We start from the raw sequence: 23,229 nt of genomic DNA on the forward strand, positions 1-23,229 counted from the left end.
TAAAGCTGTTGCTGAAATCATTAATTATCAAATATAGCTGTCCTGTCCTTTCAATCTTTTTGTTTCAGATTTCTTCTTTATTGCCCCTGGACTATTACAGCAGCTATGACTGATGTGGGGCCAGAAAATGAAGTAGGAATGCATCAAGCCACACTGATGGGGGGATGTGACTAATCCAGTCTGGGTTGTTTAGCTAAGGTTTTCCTAAGGTGGCTCCTAAGGCACAACACAGGAGCACAGGCCTGGGTGACAGAAAAGAGTTTCTTGTAATAATGGTGGGAAAGGAGGATCTCAAGCATATAGAAGATAAAACATTTGATAAGGATAGAAAGATGGTCTTCTATTAGGTACAGACATCCAAGAATGAGAATGGTAGAAGACGAGAGAATCAGGAGGTGATAATGCCTGAGATCAAGGTAAATTGTTTGGAGATGTGCATGAGAGATGGACTCTACCTTGTGCATTCGAGGCTCATGCTTCTAACCTAGCTTATTTTCCTCAAACATTATACATACTCTTCTCTTACTGGGGCTCCACTCAGTCTTTGGGTATTCCCCTTCATGATTACTATTTTCAGTCTTATTCTGTCCTGGCTCTTCCAGTTTTTCTGCCAGCCTCAGCTCACATGGCCTGACCCTGTTCCAGCCCTCTAGTACCCCAGCTGGTCTCAGCATACCTGCCCCTCCCTAGTCTTCTCATCCCTCATCCCATTTGTGCCAATGCCTTACTGTTCCCATGTACTTCTGGTCTGCCCCTACCACCGCTGTGCTCTCACCCTTCAGTGTGACGCTTAGCTCATTTTCTGGAGGCTTCAGGAAACACTGGCACGGTTCTCCTCTCAGTGAGAGCAGGGTGGGGAAAAAGGGTGTTAGAAAGGGGAGATCTGGCTATAGCCTCAAAAATCAGCTTGTCTTCTCCCAAAAGAAAAAAGAAACAGCAGGTTCTCTCACTGAAGAATATCCTTAAAAGGTCCCGTGATAGACCTGATGTCTTCTCTGGAAGTGGCTCTAGGGAACGTCTCTGCCTTAGTCTCCAGTGTTTTGGGGTTCCAGCCCCTCCTTTCTACAGACCCTACTTCTTCACCATTCTGTGGCACTCAGTCATGCCTCCCTTGAGGCAGAGAACAGTCTGGTTTCAGTAATAACTGTGCCTTTCACCACCCTCACCTTCCTCCCCTGCAGAACCTACTGAAAATGGAGTCTCCTGAGAATATACAGATGCCTGCTGTGTGTGTTTTGAGTTTTTTGTTTTGTTTTTAATTTATAATTCATTAATATACTTATTATATAATAATATACTTATATAAAATATACTTATTATATTTAATGAATTATAATTATTTATGCTATATTATTATAAATATTATAATATAAATTAATACAAATAACAAATTGATCGTTTATTGATAATTAATTTATTTATAATAATTTATTGTGTTGTATTTATAACACAATAAATTGTTTATGTTATAGTATTCATAATAGATAATAAAAATTAATTTTTGTATGATATTATTTCTAAATATAACATGAAATATTATATTCCTTTCAAGTATAAAACACAGTGATTTGACTTTTATGTACCTTATGATGTGGACACCACAGTAAGTCCAGTAACCATCTGTCACCAAAGTTATTACAATATTTTTTACTATATTTTCTATGTTATACATTATATCCCTGTGACTTATTTTATAACTGGAAATTTATACTTCTCACTCCCCTCCACTCCTTTTACCTATCCCACACCCTCCTCTCATCTGGCAACCATAAATTTGTTCTCTGCATCTGAGTTTGTTTCTGTTTTGTGTTGTTTTGTTTGTTTGTTATTTTTTCTGTTTGGTTGGTTGGTTGGTTGGTTTTGTGGGGTTTTTTAGATTTCACACTAAGTAAAATCACTGTATTTGCTGTTTTCTTTCTGACTTTTTTTACTTAGCATAATACCCTCTAGGTCCATCCATGTTATTGCCAATGGCAGGATTTTTTATATTTCACTACTGACACACCACATCTTCTTTAACCATTCATCTATTGATAGACACCTACGTTTCTTCCATATTTTGACTATTGTAAATAACGCAGCAATGAACATAGAGGTTCATGTACCTTTTCAGGTTAGTGTTTTTGTATTTTTTGGATAAATATCCAGAAGTGCAATTACTGGGTTGCATGGTAGCTGTATTTGCAATTTTTTGAGGAAACTCCATTTTGGACTGTGACTTTTGAAAGGTGAGTTTTAGTCATAACTAAAGCAAGGTTATCTATTCATTTTTTTTATTTGTCTAAACTGGGTTAGATTTCTGATGTTGTTTTGTTTGTGAACAGAGCTGTGAGCTAAGGCTGAATGGGAGATTTGGGTTCAAGTCCCAGCTAGTGACCTTGATGAGGCAATCAACCTCTCTGTACCTTGGATTGTTTCTCTATCTATTATGTAGGGACAATAATGCCATTACTGCTCACCCCTCATAATTTGGGGAGGAATAGTTATCAAAGTTGCTATTCATTAATACTCAATAATTATTAACCATTAATAATAATACCAGTCCATCAATAAATGCCATCTGTTACACCTTCAAACCATATCCCATGTAATCACTTTTCATTGCCTCTACTGCTGCTCTTCTGGTTCAAACCACCACCGTTTCACTCTCTGGCTATAACAATGACTCTCAAACTAGATTCATCTTTTACCCCTGTCTCTTTGCACTAGTATAGCATCCAGAATAGACCTTTTAAAACTTAAATCACAGCCTAACAGAATCCTGTTCAAAATTTTCCAATAGCTGTCCACCAACCTTCAAATACAATCTAGACCTTGGTTACCCCTCCAAATTTATCTCCTACCTTCTTTTCTCAGTCACTCCATTCCAGCAACTAGCCTGACGCTATCCCTCAATTCACCACATTCCACACCTCAGGGTCTGTATATCTGCTGCTTCCCCTGCCTGGAGCACTGCCCTACATGCAGCTGTCTTGTCTTGCTCACTCATTTTATCAAGATCCCTACTCAAATATCACCATCTTCCCTAACCACCATGCCTAAAATTGTGCTCCCTATCATTTTCTTCTTATCCTTTTATTTTCTTAGAACTTTTAAATACCTACTTATGATATATATATATATATATATATATATATATATATATATATATATATATATATATAAAGACTCTCTAGCAATAGAAATTCCATGAGAACTAAGACTTTGTCTTCTTTCTTCAATACTACACTTTTAGTACTTAGAGAAAAGCTGGCACATAAAAGGTGCTCAGTAATATTCTGTCAAGTAAATATTTTTGGTTGAATGAAAATCTGCCCAGTGGTATCATAAATGAACAATTAATGGTCATGTTTATCCCTGAGCCCCACCTAGACATCAGAAATCTTAGGTTTGGCTCTGAGCACTGTGGTACCAGCAAAAAATTTAAGAGTCACCTCGTTTATCTGCTATTGTAATTTATTCCCTCTATTAGTATTAATTGTATCTCCGGAATATCTAAATGGGGAAAGGCCAAAACTCAGCTGTCCTAAAACTTAATTATTAAAATATCATTCCTCCTTGCTTTCTATGGAATCTATATATTTATAGAATAATGCCTCCGCCTTCCTCTCTGTCACCTGGGCCACATTACCCTCCACTAATGCTTCCCTCCACCACCTGCATGCATTGAAAACTCCTGAATGCAGGGATCTTTTCAATTCTTTGTATCTCCAAGACAATGTCAGGTACATATAAAGTCAACAATACATGTTTCTTGACTTAATGATTGTCTGAAATCCAGCTTCTCTGCCTGACCTACATTTGATTAAAATCCTATCTGTTTATTCAACAGTCTTCTCCAAAAAACTAACACCATCATGACATCTGAAGCTCTATCAGAGACAGAGAGATGAATTTATCCTGATTTCTGCCTTTATAAAATCCATCGTGTTGAAGCTAACTGAAAGATAATGTAAACATAGTAACAACAAAAATCTCTTGAAAACTTAGTATGTTCCAGGCACTATATTAAATATCTTATATGTAATATCTCATGACAATCCTCCCCATTTTTATGAATGGCAAACAAGAGACTGAGTTATTATTTAACTTACCTAAGGTTGTACTCATAAGGTTAAAGTGGACAGTATCAGAAAAACAGCATCTGATAAGATGTTTTGTGGACAAGAAAAGAGAGAGAACACCCAATGGTGACCTAGAGTATCAGAGGAGACTCATGAAAATGTCAACTCTGAACTAGAATGAATGGTTCCCAGAACATGTCCATATCCCCTTCCTGCTGTGTTTCACACGTTCTGTCCTCTTTCCCTGGTATGTCCCCTTCCTCCAAGCTCACCTTAATTTTCTAAACCCTAAATTCTTAACTAACTTTTACAGAGCTAACTCTTTCCCTTATGAATGAGCCTCTGTGTCTTTTTTATGTCTACATATATATCATTGAATTTTAATTAATTTCCATCTGTCTGCCCATCTTCCAAATCAGACCATAACCTCCTGAGAACGGGGCATCACCCTTCAGCTCTATGCCCTAATGTCTACCATAGTTCTTTGCATATAACAGATGCTCAACCAGTGATCACTGAATTAAATAAAATAATGAAATAAAAATTATACTTTTTATTGAGCACTTGGCATAGACCAGGCAAAATGACAAATCCCTTGCATATATTATCTTATTTAATATTCATTGCCTCCTCATTTTACAGATGAAGAAATAACATGCAGAGAAGTAGCTTGTCCAAAAGAAACACTGAAAGACAAATATTTTGGACAGGTGGGAGGGGATAGGAGAAAAAACAAAATTAGCAAGATATTCTAAAATGTGTTTCTATATGAAGAAGGCTTTAGAATTATTTGCACTCTCCCCCTTCTCCTTCTTACCCAAACTGAACTTTCAGGTTAGATCTTTTCTGCTATCCTATCTTTCCCCTCTATCCCACCATGGCCCAAATGACCTAACTTCAATTTTCCACCTCTTTCCATCGTCCCAGAGGTCCTTCTAGTGCTTTTATCCCCAGGGAATTTTTACTCTCTGCTGAAGCCCTAATCACAGGATAAATACTCCAATTCCTTTGATCCTTGCACTCTAAACCCTACAGCATCTAACACTGCACTACCACTCCCTGCCCTAGACCTGGTAAGTCTGTCTGTTTGTTCAACCCTATAATAGGCACACTATAGTCAGACCAAAGACCTGACTGCCACTAAGATAATGTCAATAAAAGAGACTTACAAGTGAATCATGCTGTGCTAGATAGTGCCTTGCTCTTCAGATAAGTATCTTCTATAATAATTCCTCACAGTAGCCTTCCACTAATGAATGCTGAGTTCTTGGTAGGTAGCTTCCAGAAGCTCATGAACACCTCCATCGATGAAGAACATTCTCCTTCTCTGTTCCACGTACTTGAGCTTCTATTCTTATATACAGGGGTATGCAAAATTAAGTTTACTGTTGTAAGTACACAAAACACAGAGTTTATTCTTGTATTGTTATTTATTTACTTACTTATTTATTTATTATTGTATTATTATTATTAACCTAATTTTTCCCAGCCCTATATTTTAAGTAAGGCCTTTCTTATACCAAATATTAACATAATGCAGCACAAAGGGAAGTGTGAAACATAAAAGTAGTTATTCTGGGTGAGTCATCTGGAAGAGGCTAGGAGTTTCTCTTTGCCTGACCTCCAGAGGGAGATGAATTAGAAGAAAATAACAGTAGGGTATAGCAGAAGAGGGTTCACAGGCAAGAAGAAGAAAGCTGTCCCTAGCCATTCACCTTTACCATGGAGAAGGTTCTGTAGCCATGCCATTCACTGATCTCTGCAGCCAGAGATCAGTGAATTAAACGGAAGTGGCAAAGGCTCCTTTGGACACTGGTGATGATAACCCACCTCCTGCTTTGCATCATTTCCCAGTGCCCTTGATCTAAATCAAATACTAGTGAGAGGGCCAGGAAGTGAGAACCCCAAAGCCTTCACACTGACCTTGATCTCTTTCCTAGAACATAGGCATTTTTTGCTCAGCATATGCTTTTCCAACCTCATTTTCCCCATCTGTGAAAATGGGACTGAAGCACAATGAGCTCTGAGGTCATTGTGCTAGGCAGCTACAGAGATTGAGTAAAAGTTGTATGAGTGGTTGCTCAGGAACTGATGAGAGTTAATTCAATTATTAAAAAGCTGAGTGGAAGCCCTGGCTGGTGTAGCTCAGTGGATTGAGCTCAGGCCTGTGAACCAAAGGATCGAGGTTCAATTCCCAGTCAGGGCACATGCCTGGGTTGCAGGCCAGTTCGAAGCAGGTGATGCACAAGAGGCAAACATACATTGATATTTTTATCCCTCTCTCCTTCCCTTTTCCTCTAAAGATAAATAAATAAAATCTTTAAAAAAAATAACGGCTGAGTGGAAGAGGAAAAGGGAGAGAAGTAAGGAAGGCTGTCTCATTTATGGCTGGGTAATTCAGTTCTTCATTTTCTCTGCACCAAAGAAAGAGCACTGAAACAGAGACACTCCAAAAACAATTTCTTACCTAACTATATCTGTCTTCTGAGTATAGCCTTGTTCATACATTTTTCACAGCAACATATATAGATAATCACATGCTCAGCCAAACACATAGCATGCTCATTCATACAATGGGCTGGTTTTACATGTACTATTTGATAAGGTCTTCCCCACCAGCAACTCAGATTTTTCTGTTCTTGACCCTTCGGTCACCACCTAAACTGAAATCCCTCAGAATATGCTCAGGCAAGGGCTGAATGATGGAAACTCAGGGAGGGAGATAGCACAGAAGAGAAAATAGGAAACACATGGAAGAGGGAGTGATAAGTCAAAGAGAGACAAGGCAATTTGTTCAATATCACAGTAACAGCAACAGTTAGTGCTGAGATGGGAAAGCAAGCATCCTGGTCCAGGGTTCCTTCCCTTCTTCCTGTCTCTCTCTCTCTCTCTCTCTCTCTCTCTCTCTCTCTCTCTCTCTCTCTCTTTCTGGGTATGGATAGCTAATGCAAGGAATTTCAAGGATATTACAGCTTAAGGTAAAGGACACAAATGGGCTCTCTCCAGAAGGCCCAATTAGTTGGCTATGTCTGTCCCAACTAGCAACCAGAAGATCATCACATTTTATTATATTAGAAACCAGTGTGAGAAAGTGAGAAAGGAATCTCTCTCTCTCTCTCTGTCTCTATCTCTCTCCTCTTTTCTACTCTCTCCTATGTCAATTTCTTATTTTTTCTTTCCTTTTCATCCTCATCTCCCCTCCCTCTAATGTCCCCTTCTTAAGTTTTTTATTAATCTCCCATCTTTTTCAAATTCTCAATCACTGGCTGTCTAGTGGATGCAAGGAAAAATGAGAAGGCACATGTAAGTGAAGGAAGATGAGGGGATATAGAGAGTATGGGTAATGGACAAAGAGATGGGGTGGATATGTGTAGAAGCTCAGTACTGTCATTTGACCAGTTAGTTTCCATATTTGCTTACAGTGAATGATTTTGTTCCCAATGATTGAAATTCACCTTTTACCCCCTTTCTTTCATGTACTTTGATTTCTCTAAGAAAATACACTTTGTATGCAATCATCTGTCAATAGCCTTATCAAATTACATATTATGGCCGAATCAGCCTAACACCTACCACTGACCAATTCTGCATGACCTCACTTGTTTCTACCAGCATCTATACCAGACACCTAAGGCAAGCAAGGCATCTAGTACTGACATAAGCAAAAAAAAAAAAAGAGCTTAGTGATGTTATGGCTGTAGCAAGCTACACGAGATTCAGCCCCTCACCATATGTTTTGCTGTTCCTGGTTATAACCCAGGCTCTGAGCCTCATCTGTGAGTAACCACAGGCTCAATGACTTGAAAAACCCATCCAAAATCTCCCCGTTTTCCCTTATCTTCCCCTCAGTCCTGACTTTTCCATCTTGAAAAGTAACGACATTTGAGTCTTCCATCCAATCTGCCTGAACTTTATTATTACATTGCCCTTATTCTGTCATACAGGCAAATGATTCAGAGGAGAATAACAAAGTATAGGCAGAAGATGGTTCACATGCAAAAAGAAGAAAGCTCTAAATGTCTCTAGCTTCTCAACTTCACCATGATTCACCAGGATTCTATAGCCATGACATCGTTGAATTAGACACAAATGCTAAGGACTCCCTTGAACCCTCAAAGTGAAAATTTCAGCTCCTGCCTTGAATCATTTCCTAGTGCTCTACAATCTTCTCATCCTGGATGTTTTTTCATGAAGCCTAATTCTAATATTTTCTGCTACCATTTCAATTTCAGCCACAGCATGAGAGTAAATCCCAATGGCTTGATCTCTCAGGGTTTTCCATATCTAAGAGCAAGGCAGTGAGGTCTTCTATACCCACCCAACCTTGACCTGGCTATGCAATTCACAAACCACAGCCATCAGAACCCAAACTCTTTCCTGCTAATGGGAATTCCTGGCCTGGAGGAATCCCACTTTTGGATTGCATTTCCCTTCTGTTCCATGTATACCCTGGCAGTGCTTGGCAACATGGTGGTGCTATTGGTGGTGCATTCAGAGCCTGCACTGCACCAGCCCATGTATCTGTTCCTATGCATGCTGTCCATCATTGACTTGGTGCTCTGTACTTCTACGGTGCCCAAGCTCCTCGCACTCTTTTGGGCAGATGCTGCTGAGATCGCCTTTGAAGCCTGTGCTACTCAGATGTTTTTTATCCATGGTTTCTCAGCTGTAGAATCTGGTATACTGCTAGCAATGGCCTTTGACCGCTACTTGGCCATCTGCTGGCCCCTGCGTTATGGGTCATTGCTGTCTCTAGAGGCTGTGGGCAAGCTGGGGGCTGCTGCTGTGTTTCGTGGGTTGGGGCTCATGACCCCACTCACCTGCCTACTGGCAAGGCTGAGCTACTGTAGTCGAATGGTTGCCCACTCCTACTGTGAGCACATGGCTGTGGTGAAGCTGGCTTGTGGGGGCACACGGCCGAACAACATCTATGGCATCACTGCTGCCACACTGGTGGTAGGCACTGACTCCATCTGCATTGCTATCTCCTATGCACTCATCTTCCGGGCTGTGTTAAGCCTCTCCTCTAAGGAAGCAAGGGCTAAGACCTTTGGTACTTGTGGCTCTCACCTGGGTGTCATCCTCCTCTTCTATACACCGGGACTCTTCTCATTCTACACACAGCGCTTTGGCCAGAATGTGCCCCGGCACATCCACATCCTCCTGGCTGATCTCTACCTTGTTGTACCACCCATGCTCAACCCCATCATCTATGGCATGAAGACCAAGCAGATCCGGGATGGGGCCTTCCGACTGCTGAAGAGGGGCCCTTCTCAGTCATAACCTCTTCAACCCCAGCCCAGAGAGCTATTCTCTTCCCTTAGCCTTTGAGAAAGATATATAAGAGATCAGCGGCTTCCAGCATGGTGGAAAGAAAGAAACCCCCATTCACTGGTATTCTTATTTGATAAGGAGATTTAGCACAAATCCGAGAGGGTTAGAGCCACCAGGTGTTTCCTGCTTGTGCTGTAGTTATTGTTACAAAGCTCTGGGAGACCCTGTCTAATGGGAAACATGGTTACCAAGCTCATGATGGCCTCCCAGGAAACCCTGCTCTGCTGTTCTGACCTTGTTCCTACCTTCCAGAAGACCTTGATAAAATGAGAAATAAATGACTACTGGTCTGACATGGAAAAATAGCTATCATCCACAGTCAGGAGTTTTTACCCCGATAGGGATACACAAATACCTTCCTCAGTGAGCTTTAAGCCTGACAGGAAAAATAGAGAGACAGAGACAGAGTAAGAGAGGAAAGAGAGAGAGAATTTGAAAAGCAAGGAGATTGTTGGAGGAGGTAAACAAGAGGATGTGACTGCTGGTTGATTGTTGAGCTGGACCCAGGCAATCTAAGGCTCCCCACCACTTCCCCTATCCATGGACTATACACTCTGCCTACTGTTCCCACAGTGGAAGCTGTTCCAAGGACATAGCCTTGAGAAAGTAAGGCATTATTGAGACTGTCTGGACTGAATATATGACTGAACCCAGTTAAGGTCTCTATATAAGATTCCGTTGGATGAGTGCAGAGAACTATTCATCTTGCAATTGCCCAAGACAAACTCTATGTAAGTTCCCTTGCCTATTAAACTGCTGCCTACCCACCTGGAGTGATATGCCTCTTTCTTTGGTCTCTCCCTGCCCTCTCTGTACAGGGGCCACTTTGTAAACTAACAGTGACAGAGCACTTAGCAATGGGCTATGGGGACAAATAAATAAACAAAGAATCATGGGCAAGCTATATCTATTATATAGAGGAATAAGCAAATATATTACTACTATCTAGGGATATGGTCCTGATTAGGTCACACATCCCTCTCTTAAGGTGTCTGCTCATTGTCAATCAAAGTTTATTTACATGTAAGCAGAAAGCAGCCAACCCAAATTAACCAATATGATTAAGGTAAGCACAGGAACCAAGAGTACTGAGAAAGATCACCTCCTGTCTGGAGATGCCCACCCTCTGAGGAAAAAAAAAAATTTTATGAAGTATAACTTACTTAAAATAAAATGCATATATTAAATACATAGTTTTATGATCTCTAATAGATGTATACATTAGTATAGCCACCATCTTAATCAAGATACAAATTATTTTCATAATCCCAGGAAGTTTCCATGTGTTCCTTCCAAGTAATACCCTTGCACCCCCCATTTTCTTTTTATATATCCAAATTTTTATGTAGTATTTATTTTCCGCATTCTTGCACTATATGTTTGTTAATAAGAAATTATCTCAGCTTTTTCATAAAATGTCCTTATTCATTTTTTATAAAAATGTTTGCCAACCATATAATTCTAGATTGACAGGTTTATTCTTCCTTCTAATACTTTAAATATTCTGTTCCTTTGTTTTTTATCTCATTTTTTATCATGAAAGTCAGTCATCATTTTTATTTTTGCTCCCATATGTGTAATTTTTGAACTGGCTTCTGTTACATTTTTTCTCTTTATATTTGATTTTCATCAGTTTGATGCTTCAATGTAATTTCCTTTGTATTTCTTTTGTTTAAGACTCACCAAATTTCCTGGGTCAGTGGGTTAATTTTGTATTTTGCAACCCAAATTTAGAAAATGTTTTCAATTAGTTCACTAATTTTTTGTGTTGAGTCCCTTTTCCTCTCCTCCTGGGACTTTAGATACATATATGTCAGACTACTTAGATACCCAATAAATGTTACTCAGTTCATATATCTTAACTCTTCTCTCTCTGTTCGATTAACTTGGTCTTCAAATTCACTGATCTTTTATTTTGCATTGTCCAATCTGATGTTATTTCCAACTATGATTTTTTTTACTTCATGTGTATTTGCAGATCTAGAATTTTTATTTGATTTTTAAAATACATTTCTAACTTTCTCCCTAAATCCCCAAATAATCTACCCATTTATCCTTTTCTGGTAGATTATTCAAACTTTTTATAATTAACATGTTTGTCAACTGTTTCTAAAATGTAGGTTATCAGAAGTCTTTCTTTGTAATTTTTCTCCTGATTATGCTTTTGTAGTATGTATATATAGTAATTTTTCAATATATACTAGACGTTCTAAATGATGCTCTGAAAAATATGAGGATTCTCTTACCTTTCTTGAAGACTTTTTAATTTTTATCTAGCATTCATAGTTAACATATTGCTGGGTCTGTGAAATCTTGATCCTATGAGGTTTAACTTCAAGCCCTATTAAGACTTTATTATTTCATTTTACCCTTACTGGGAAATCATAGCCCTTAGTACTTAGAAGTACTGTTAAGGCACAGCCATTCTGAAGTTTTAATCAAAGACCGAGATGTTACCAATTTCTCCCAACTTAGTGAAACTTAAATGTCAAACTCTGTCTTGCTAACACCAGGAAATTGCTGATATCAGAGATGTTACACTAAATGAAGTTACTGTTCAGTGACTTTCTCAGTTGCAATCTCTGACCTTGTGATTCAGGACAAGTTACACCTTGTGGCCAGGATCACTGCACTCTGTCCACCTTTCATTCTGGTCCAGCTGATCCATTACAACATGTTCTGTTCTGTTGTCTTATCTTCTCCTCATGCCCACCTGTTCTCACCTGAGGGTCAGTTTTAGGACCCTTTGGGGTTTTTCAGTCCTTTTTGACATCTGCTCCCTAAGCATTCTAGCAGCAGGATTAGGAGTCTAAGCCTTCCTCAGGATACCACTTTTCTCTATTTTGTAACTCCAACAGACCTGGGACCAACATTATTTCCTATTGAGAAGGGTGATTAGATGGACTTAAACAAGTTAGTGCTATTAATCAAGTCTTTGAAGCAATGGGTAACAATGAGTAAAGTGGCTGCCTGGGCCACCTGAAAAATTAGAAAACAGATACTAGATATCTTGGTGGCTGGAATCAGAAAAATGTCCTTGTGAAGTAGGTTAAGACAAACTTCAGTTTTGCCAGGAAATGAAGACAGTTTCAAAAGTCATAAGAGTAATATACAGAGCCTGACCCACCTCAGAATACAGGGTCAAAAGAGGAAAAGACTACAAAGAAGGGAAGGAATTGATGAAGTAAAAAATTGTATAGGAGTTTTATTAAATTTTATTACATTGATACAATGCTTCTCGGCTGGAGTTCAAAGATCTCTGGATTTCTCTGTGGGTGGAAAATAAGAAATATATCATGTTTATATATTCTACAATATTCTTTGCATGTGAGTTATTCTCTCTAGAGCCAGGTACTCAATTTCTCCACTAACACAGTTCTAAGATATAACCTGGTTTGGAAGCAATTAAGAGTGATGAGTGGATCTTGAAGAAAACATGAAGAAAGTTCTTGCAAAGCATCTGCTTGGGTTCAGGCAAAGAGAAACAATTCTCTTCTGGCAAGGTAAGGAAGGTGCTTCAGCCAGCCTGAAAAATTCAGAAGATATTGAAGGTCCAGTAGTTCAGACACATTCACCAAAATGCTTCATTTCTTGGTCTTAAGGCCCCACACTTTTTCCATCAGGGAATTTCCTTTGACGTAGATGACCTATTGATCCTGAATTGATTCAGTGTTCTTTATATTCCTGCCACCCTGGGCTTGATTTTCAGCAGTCTGTCCTCTGGCTACAGGAATTTACTATCTCCTTTAAAGCTACCATGGAAGACCTCTGTCTTTTGCGTCATGTTTTAAGTCAGTTGAGTTAGTTGGATGGCACAACCCTGTCATTTTATTTTTGCAAGGCTATCTACCAGTGCCATCAAAAATCAGTCAACCCACATGCAATCCTTAAAATTATCATGTCCTCATGCCAATCAAGTACTCCAGCCTATCTATATCCAAGCATTTCTTTTCACCTTTACCTCATTCCAACTAAGAGTGGGAAATTTTTAGTAAATGTACCTCACTGTAAGACATGTATTATTATCACTTCATAAACTGTCAACAACGTGGTCCCTGATATTTTCAGACTCATGTTCAATCCATTGACATAATACTACCCTGAGAATTTACTTTTAAGGGCCATTTCTTTTATCAACTCTCTTAGGTTGAGTTTGCTTTAAAAATGGAGGTAAAACTATACATGCACACACTGTATTATCTTTTTAGGAGAGTGTACTATCTTTTTAGGAATGAAAGGGGGAAAAGAAGTGAGGCAAGAAAGGAATGCATTACTAAGCTGCCACCAACCTTGCCATGAACTGATTGCTCAGTATCCCAGATGTCTTCTAAAGGGCTCTATTGAATGGTTCATTTCCACACAGACCATAATGGGAGGTGTGGGGAGAAAGATAATTTATCTGATTACTCTTTACCTTCCATTGCTTAAAGTCATACTATAGTGAGTTAATCCCCTTGTACTTCCAGGTTGCAAATGTGTAAATGCCTAAGCAGGTTCCATGACAATTCAATCTTCAGAAGCAACAGGGAAGCCTCAGCCAGACCCAAAAGGCATGCAATAATTCCAGCAAAAACATGATGGTGTTTTACCAAGCACCACGTGCTGTGATGTCAGGATGTGTTAGGAACATGAGAGACTGGGAGCACCCTCTGTAGCAAGCTCTGCAGCTTGGGACAAATGGGAATAGCAGGGACAGGAGCAACTTGGCTCTGCAACCTCAAGAACAGCACAAGCAACTCCTAGGACCCTCTGGCTGCCTGACCAGATAGCCATCAGGACAAGTACACAGATCCAGGCTGAACAAACTCAATTTGGTACAGTGAGGGAACAGTTCAGGAGTCTGAGAATGAAAGACCCAGAGAGATATTGGAGAAAAGCAAGAGTATATCTTAGAGGAAAAGTGATAAGGTATTACAAGGTGAAGAGAATGACCAATTGCTTCAAAGGCTACCAGTGGATGGAATATCAACAAGTGGAGTTGGCAATGGAGAGTTAGCACATTGGAACTTTGACAAAAGCCATTCCAGCAGAGTGATGAAGGACAAAAATCTGATTGGCGTAGACATAAGAGACTATCAAGGGAACAACTAGTGGACATGAGTTTTGTTGTAGGTGAGCAGAAAAATGGGATAGCAGGAGAAGGATCAGGACTGAAAGATCAATTGGAAGCTATCTCTGATGGGCTGTGTGCACCACACCTTCTCTTTTATGGGCTGAAGATGAAGCTGGTGCTAATTACAGATACAATCCTACCTGAAGGCAAGGGGATGGACTAGATGTTGCCATTTGTTTCTGATTATATTTGATGTTTTATATGTTGGTATCATCACTCTTACAGTACTATTTGGATTATATATTAGGAATCTGCTATTTCCTAATTCTAGCCACAATAAATCAAGCCATTTGGAGGTATGATTGTGCGTGTTCCACTACCGAGGGGTAAAGATGACCAAAGCAGTGCCCTCTAGACACAAAAGCCTCAAGTAGGCATTGCTGCAAATCTACTTTCACTGAAACGTACTTTCAGAAGAGGGTTCACTTTTTCCGAAAAATGTCAAATAGACAATGCCAACAAAAAAAAAAGGGACCTGTAAAACCATAGTCATCACCTCCAAAAGTTTCCTTCTGCCTTTTAATATTATTGTATGTGTATGCATCAGTGAAAGAGAGAGAGGGGAAGAGAGAGAGGACACGACATAAGGTTTGCATCTTAGCAAAGTTTTTATTACAAAATACTATATTTTTGACTACAGGCACTATGAAATAGAGTAGCTCTTATCTCCAAAGTCATCAAGTTTTATACATTGGGTATGTACAGCTTTTTGTATGTTAATCATATCTCATGATATTTGTAAATATGGATCAATTTTAAAAGCTATCCTGAGGAAGAAAGAAAAATAATAATAAATGTCTGCAAGGTAAGAGCTATTAATGCTATAGGAATTCCTTTCATTGTCTTGTGCATAGGAATGGCTCACTCATCAAGTGCTAAGTATTGACATCAGAATAAATATGTGAATATTAATATTTACATCTTTACAAATGTAAACTGCCTGACAGAGTTGACAGTTTTAGAAATACAGAAACTCAGTCTATCCTTGGTGAGATGTTTTCTTAAAAAGCAAAGTCAAGTAATCTACCACTAAATGTGGACTTTTACTTCATATAGACTCGAACAACCTCAGAATGTGGATCTAACCATAATTCAAATATTTGATCACAAGAAAATATAAACTCTCAGTGCTCTAGTCATAATGGAAACATTATTTATTCACTCAATAGCCTTTTAAGTCTTTATACATCAAGGTTTGAGGAGTACTTGGAATTAGACTGAAATTTGAAAAGTACACTACATTTTAGATGTTTGAAAATTGCTGCTATATTTTTCTTGGCACAGTTCTAAAAACAGAACAAAACAACAGAAACTAGCAGCATTTCTTAATACAAGGATAAGAGCAAGACAACTCCCCAGCAAGGCCCACTACATGATAGTGAGGTCCAGGAAGGCAGTTAATGCTCTTCTTTGCGAGTCCTCTCTCCCTTTCATGCTCTTTCCTCCTTCAGTATGCCATTGACCTCCATTTCTCTCCTATCCCCCTCAAATTATCCTTTCACACTGCCCATGGGAGGAGATGGAAAGAATTCACAAGGATATCTCTTAAATGGCCATTTTCCTTATGTTGTTCTAATCTACAAAAATTTACAACATGGATAATTTTGCATTAATCATAACTTTACATTACTCTGAGTAAATTCATACCAATTGCATACTAAGTCAATCTCTGTAGACTTCCTTCTCCTCCTCCATAAAAGGCAAAAATAGCTCTTTACAGAGGGTTATTAGGAAATTATTTGCCCATGCCCAATCCAAGGACAATGTAGATTGATCCGCTTGGGAAGATATGGCTTTGAAGAATTTGAGACATACATTCTAGTTTCTATAACCCTTTTCTCCATCCTCCATCTCCTCCTCCTCCTCATGTCTAAACCATCCCCCACAAATTCTTTGAAAGCTAGCAGCCAGGACTAGCATAAGAATCATCACAAACTTTTTACTTGATATAAAACTGTATAAAATTAGTCAACCACTCATTGTACAGTCACTAAGGACTCATCCAGATCTAGGATATCACAGATTTAGAGCAAGCGCTCCAGTTAACTGAGGACTGTACTTATATATCTTTTATACCAGATTTAGACCACCCCTTTAGAACCTAGAAACCTATAGAGGCTAATTATGAATTAATAAGCCAAGGGGTTATTGAGCAGTGTGATTGTGCACAAAAATTCTCCATTTACAACAAACCAACCAGCATTTGCCATTTCCCTTCAAAAATCAGAGCTACCTGATATTAATACCTAATACAAAGCTACCTAATACGTAATGATAATAATAATAAATGCTCTCATCTGTTGAGCTCAATAAACATTATACAGTTAATGGCAGTTACCATTTGCAAGGAGTTTAGTCTTTCCGTTATTCACTGATTTATTTTTATATATAAAGGACTTACAATATCCCAGGCCACGTGCAAAGTGCTAAGGTTAAACAAGTCAGCAAAAGCAATGCCTTTGTGGTGCCTTTAGTGAATAAGAAAGACGAGATTGATGTAATAACTGCCCAAACATGCCTGAAACTTGTTCTCCACTGCTGGATTCAGTGCTCTACATTCATTATGTAACTGAATATTTACCACATCTCTGCGAGGTAGGTATTATTCCCACTTTATAAACTTGAGGAAATGGAGGTTCAGAGAAGATGAAAAACTAACTTAAGGTCACACAGCTGGTATAGGCCAGAGGTCAGATTTTACTTATCTCAGCTTGTCTACATGAGTCAGTGACAGTCTGATTAACCTAAAGATTAAGAGGAGCTTTAGATTCATCTACATGACTTTTTAAAAAACCAATGACAAAATCTAAAAGCCACTGGCTATCATACCCTGATCATCTTTTAACTGGCTGAACTGGTAGTGAAGCTTTTTGGAGACCATCTCAGGACTCTCCCTTGAGTTAGACTTAGGTACTAGTTACTGGGTCTGTGGGGCAGAGAAAGGCATTATGGGAAGTGCTGAGGTGCCTGCACCTTGAAGGTAAAGTTGTAGAAACATGGACCCCTGATCCTTTCCCCTTGACCTCTTGCCATCAGTGCAGGCATGGAATGACTAACAATAAGGTGGTGGGAGTTATGGGTGGAAGAAGGATCCAAGTTCAGAGCTGCTCTTGAGAAAAAGCGAAATCAACAAAGCCAAAGGACCCCACAAACATGTACTGGGTGTCTAATATCCAAGCTCAATTCTGCTAACACTCTGAAGAATTGCCACCTCAGGGCCTATATTCAGCTTGTTTGTTTGTTTGTTTGTTTATTTTTAGCTGCCTGAGACTACTTGTGGTCCTGAATATCATCATGTCTCCCCGTGAGATGTACATGCTGGCTCCTGATCAGAACATTTTTGTTACTCGGGTGATGCACGAAGTGGACAGGACCTGGATAAGACAGTCGTTTGTTTCAGTCCAAGCTTTAGGGCCCTGAGGCAGAAATGTCTCATAGCTCATGCTGTCTTTTCTAATAACCTCCTTTTCCAAGTGGCTGATCAAATCAGACTTACTGAAACCTTTGCTTGGCTACTATTAGATCAATATTCTAAAATGGTAACTCTGAACTTATCACCTGTTGTCCTTGTTTCTTGGGCAGGATCCGTGACCTTCAGACCCTCGGAGTTACTAATAGACATGGAATTCTGAGTTCTTGGAATCCATGCTACAGTGGGTAATGTACATACATCTAACAGGAAAAAAAAAACCTATTAGGGATATTATCAGGAATATCCCTATTCCAATTCTTCAAGAAATGTTACAGTTTTTTTTAGGAGCAGGCCAAGGGCAATGCTAGTGATAAAGTGAGACACACTTCAGTTTCTGGGTAAAATTTTTCCTAGAAATTTGGAAGTAGCTTCGGAAAATGATTCACAAAATAACTTAGTTCCTCTCTAAGCTGAACCCTTATAAACAGACTTCTTGACCATATAAATCATACCTTGTTCCCAAAATTTCTGATCCAACCACACCTCATTCCACTGAAGTTTACCAACTTCCTGCTATCCCCACAGACCTCAAACACTCAGATCTCCCAGGCCTCTCCCTCCCTTAGCATCAGCTGTCAAGAATTCTTTCCCCTTTATCTTCTTTACTCATTTATTTAAAAATATGTTGAGCACCTAGTTTATGGTACATGTCATTCTTGGAGCTGGGGATATAGCAGTGAACAAAATAGTTCCTGAATCCTGGGCCTCATGGAGCTTACATTCTAGCAGATAACCTGTGTTGGAAGTGAATGGCTCTTCCACCCTTACCACTGAAGCTTTGTCCACAAGTTATACTGAACAGTTTTCCTAGGCTTGGCAGTATTAAACTTTCTCTCTAGCTCAAAACAGAGACACAGGGAGGCAGGCTGGGGGACCAGGTGAAAAAAGGAAGGGGTTGAGAAATACAGATTAGCAGTTACAAAGTAGCAAAGGATATAAGTACAGCACAAAGAATATAGTCAGTAATATTATAATAACTATGTATGATGCCAGGTGGGTGCTGGAACTATCAGGGGAAACACTATGTAAAGTGTATGATTGTCTAACCACCATGCTGTACTCCTGAAACTAATACAAAAATACTATTGAATGTAAACTGTAATTGAAAAAAAGAAAAAAGAACAAATAAAGGCACGCATGAAGAGAACCAGGAGAAAACTACCACTCCCTGAACTTCAAATAAATGCTAGATAAATTCTGCACATGCTGTGTGGCTCCATGAGTTTCCAAACACCCACTCCCCTCTTCTGCTTCTTGGTATGTGAGCTGGCTTATATTAAATTTGGAAAAATACAGCCAGTGTTAAGGTGAATATAGCCTATTTACACATAATATTCTTATTTATATATAATAAGAATATTGTTCTTCCTTAGGCTTAGAAATGAAATGGGGGAAAAAAATTCAGGGATGGGGGGCAGAGAGAGGTACCTTCACAAAAAGATAGGTACACACATTCTCCCAGTTAGTGTCGTTAAGACCCCTTGACAAGGAGAAATTACAATATATATGTCTGAAATCATTCAGCTCTAATCAGATAGAATGATAAGAAGATTACCAAGGTGATACTTTGATATACTTTCCAGTGGTCTCAGTCCATCCCCAAAAACATAATTATAGGATCTCATAGTGCCACCCACACAAAGGGCACAACAAAGCTGAATTATTTAAAAACATTAATCATTTAAAAACAAAAAATGATTTTAAAACCCCCAAAATTAACTGTTCATAACATTCTCCCTCAACCCAAGACCTGGTTTGACCCACAGGGTCATGTGTCCCTAGGCTCTTCCGCTGTTCTAGGAAACATCAACCCTTTTCTCCTGGAAGCGCTTTAGGACACCCTGACGGATCTGTTTAGACTTGACACAATAAACAATGGGGTTCATGAAGGGTGGGACCAAAAAGTGCAGGTTGGCCATGAGCACTGCCAGAGCAGGGTAGCTGTGCTTCTCTACTCGGTGCAACACAGATAGCCCCAGTTTGGGCAAATAAAAGATGAGAACAATGCACAGGTGTGAAACACACGTGTTGAGGGCCTTGAGCCGCTCCCCAGGTGATGCGATGCCCAGCACAGTCCGCAGGATCAGGGCGTAGGAGAGCACAATGAGGGAGGAGTCAAGGCCCAATGAGAGGAGGATGGAGACCAGGCCAAACAAGCTGTTAATCTGGGTGTCTGAGCAGGCAAGTCCCACAAGATCGCAGTGCAGGCAGTAGCAGTGAGAGAGGACACTGATCTGGGGAAAGAGCAGACGCCGCAAAAGGATGGGTCCTGGGAGGTTGAGCAGGACAGCCCTCATCAAGATGGCAGCTCCCACTTTGGCCATGGCTGAGTGGGTAAGAATTGTGCCATAGTGCAGAGGGTCCCGGATGGCAACAAAACGATCAAAGGCCATGGCCAGCAGCACACCAGACTCCACATATGTAAAGGCATGGATGAAGAACATCTGTGCTGCACAGAGATCAAAGTGCAGCTCACGAGCACCCAGCCAGAAGAGTCGCACCATAGTTGGGAAGGTGCAGGCACAGAGGCCCAGGTCAGAGGCTGCCAACATGGATAGGAAGATGTACATGGGTTCATGTAAGGCTGGGTCTGTGCGTATCAGGAAGAGGATGATACTGTTACCCAGGATGGAAAACACACAGATGAGGTTGATAGGGATGGAAACCCAATGATGAGAAGCTTCCAGGCCTGGAAAGCCAGTGAGAAGGAAGGTAGAATGACCCGAAGTGCTGGTGTTGCAGGAGAACATAGTGATTCCAGGAAGGTGTTGTCCACCCTACGAGTAAGAGGCATGCATTCATTTGATTATCACTTGTAAAGTGCCTAAGTGTGGGCTGCAAAGGAAGAGCTTCCCCACAACCCTTTCTTAGGCCAGGACAGAACCTTCATTTCTTTTAGGAGTTTCATTCCCCTCCATTTCCTGACTAATTTAATATTCTCTTTGAATAAGTAACACTGAAACAATTTGATGACTTGATCTCTGCTTATTGCATCAGCTTCTCAGTACCTGTCTTCTTATTGGCTTTTTTTTTTTTTCATTTAAGCAATACCCAATAGCCTATCTTCAAAGTGTCTTCTCAGATGAAATAATGAAAAAAAAAGGAGAATAATTTTTTGCTAAAATTTAAGGTGCTGTTAGGAACGAGCAGTATAGATTCCATTTCTATTTATTCTTAAAGGCAAATTTTCCACAGTCTGACATACATGTTAACAAATATACCAGAAAGGCCACACTCAAACAAATGACACATTTTCAAAACCTCTGTGGAGGCTGGTTGGTGTTCACTCGGTTGCTGTTCTGCAACCAACACTTTCCTTATTTATTTTCTGGACATTTTTGGGCCAAAAACAAGCTCTTTGAACGTGTTCAATGGCAAAAGTTTCTCTCCTGTGAGGATGTGTTCGCTTAGAAAAAGTACTCAAGAGTTCTTCAAAGCTAAGTCTGGTAAACCCAGATGCATTCATTTTTTGTTAAACTCTTTCTTCCCCAACCCCACCTCAATCTTATTGGCTGCTTAAAGCTTTCACATTTTCTTCTGATTCTGCGTCTGAGACAGTCCTGTGAGCATACACTCAGTTTGGAAGCACTTTTGTCTTAAATATCTCCTTTTCATCCCTCTTACCATAAAAGATGTTGTGATAGTCTCAAGGACTTTGAAGCTCTCCTCAGTTGTGGGCAGAAGGGTGAGGTTGACAGGTCTGGAGGAAAACACCTGAGGAGTCAGGCAAAGAAGCAAGAGCTCCAGAAGCCCGGGGTTAATAATGTTAAGCAAGGAGCCCAGATGTATCATGTAAGCTCATCTACCTCCATAAGTTCACATGGCAGAGTTAGGCTGCACAGTCTCCCCAGGTTCTCTCCTCAGCAACAGGACTGCATCTCCATTTGTCTACTAAGGATTTGCATTGTAAATTGAATGGCCTGCAGGACCACAAACTGTAATTCTCTCATTTTCTCCCCAAAGTTCACCTTCCAATACCGGTCAGATTTTGCACCCTTTCTTGTTATCCATGAAATCTCCAGAAAAAAAAAAAGACACAAAAACCTAGTATCTCTTTTCACTCTGCAACATATTTCCCAAAATAACTGTATTTTAAATATCCCCTCCTCTCAGATTCCAGTGAAACTAACCCAGCCAAAATCATCATTATTCCCCTAGATATTGTTTGCAGCCACCTAACTGCCCTACTTCAGTCATTTTTGTCCCTCTTTATGTATCCTAATCGATTGCCAAATTTTTATTAGAATCATGATCAGAATACTTGAGAAAAAACAAAGGTAGACATTTAAATGAACACATGCCTAGGGAGAAAACACAGTGATACAATATGTTTCAGGAAGATGTCTCCTACCACAATTTGGTTTAATGACTCTCACCGGTCCCTGACGCCGCAGGATCAGGTCTAAGTGAGATCATTATACCAGGTGCATAAGGGGAAGGACCTTGTCCATCCTACATTTCTAACCCACTCAGTTACCTCTCTCCTAAGCATTATAAGCACCATTTATAAGACATTCTTCTACTCACCAAGTTTACCACATTTGATAATTCTTAAAATATCTTTTTTGTTTAAATATAAAATATACATAGAAAAGCCTACATATTGTAAGTGTAAAGCTTGAAGAATTTCCTCAAAGTGAACACACCCATGTAACAAGCACCCAGATCCAGAAACAAAATATTTTCAGCCCCCAGTGTCCTCCCGTGACACCTTCCAGTTACCCCATCTTCTCAGTGATAACCACCATCCTCACTTCTAATACCACAGGTTAAGTTTGCTTATTAGAATCATGTAGGATATACTCTTACCTATCTGCCTTCCTTCATTCAACTTTAGTCTGTTTGTTCAAGAAATGAACATATGATTTAATTGTTTTGCAAGCACTACCTAACTAAAACAACTTTCTGTTATGTGTCAAGCACTGTGCTAGAAAATGACATATAGCAAAGAAAACTCACATAAACCAGGAATACCCTTAAAAAATGTGCTTGTTTGTTCCAATATGTAAGTGTATAATTCCACCACTCGGGATCTGATGCTGATCACTGATGAGAAGAATAGGCCAGGCATTGAAGGACAAATACCATATGATCTCACCTTTGACAGGAAGCTAAAGAATAAAACAAACAAGCAAACAGAATAAAAACAAAGACGCTGAAATAGAGAACAAGTGGGCAGCGACCAGAGGGGAGAGGGAAGGGAACTTAAGGGGAAAAGGGGGGAGGGATTTTGAGGAACAAGTATG

General features: G+C 39.6%; 2 protein-coding genes across 2 annotated transcripts; one reads left to right on the forward strand and one right to left on the reverse strand.

Annotated features, from left to right (window-relative positions):
* The first annotated feature begins 8,399 nt into the window (after positions 1-8,399).
* On the forward strand, positions 8,400-9,347 carry LOC119042089 (olfactory receptor 52P1-like). Its single transcript, XM_037135666.2, has one exon. The coding sequence runs from the start codon at positions 8,400-8,402 to the stop codon at positions 9,345-9,347; it is 948 nt and encodes a 315-aa protein (XP_036991561.2).
* A 10,432-nt stretch (positions 9,348-19,779) lies between these two features.
* LOC119046920 (olfactory receptor 51G2) lies at positions 19,780-20,754 on the reverse strand. The gene has a single exon (XM_037135669.2). The coding sequence runs from the start codon at positions 20,731-20,733 to the stop codon at positions 19,780-19,782; it is 954 nt and encodes a 317-aa protein (XP_036991564.1). The 5' UTR covers positions 20,734-20,754.
* Between the last annotated feature and the right edge of the window lie 2,475 nt (positions 20,755-23,229).

The sequence above is a fragment of the Artibeus jamaicensis genome, unplaced genomic scaffold, assembly GCF_021234435.1.
Source record: "Artibeus jamaicensis isolate MK-2021 breed Jamaican fruit bat unplaced genomic scaffold, CSHL_Jam_final contig_64, whole genome shotgun sequence".
Lineage (NCBI taxonomy): Eukaryota > Metazoa > Chordata > Mammalia > Chiroptera > Phyllostomidae > Artibeus > Artibeus jamaicensis.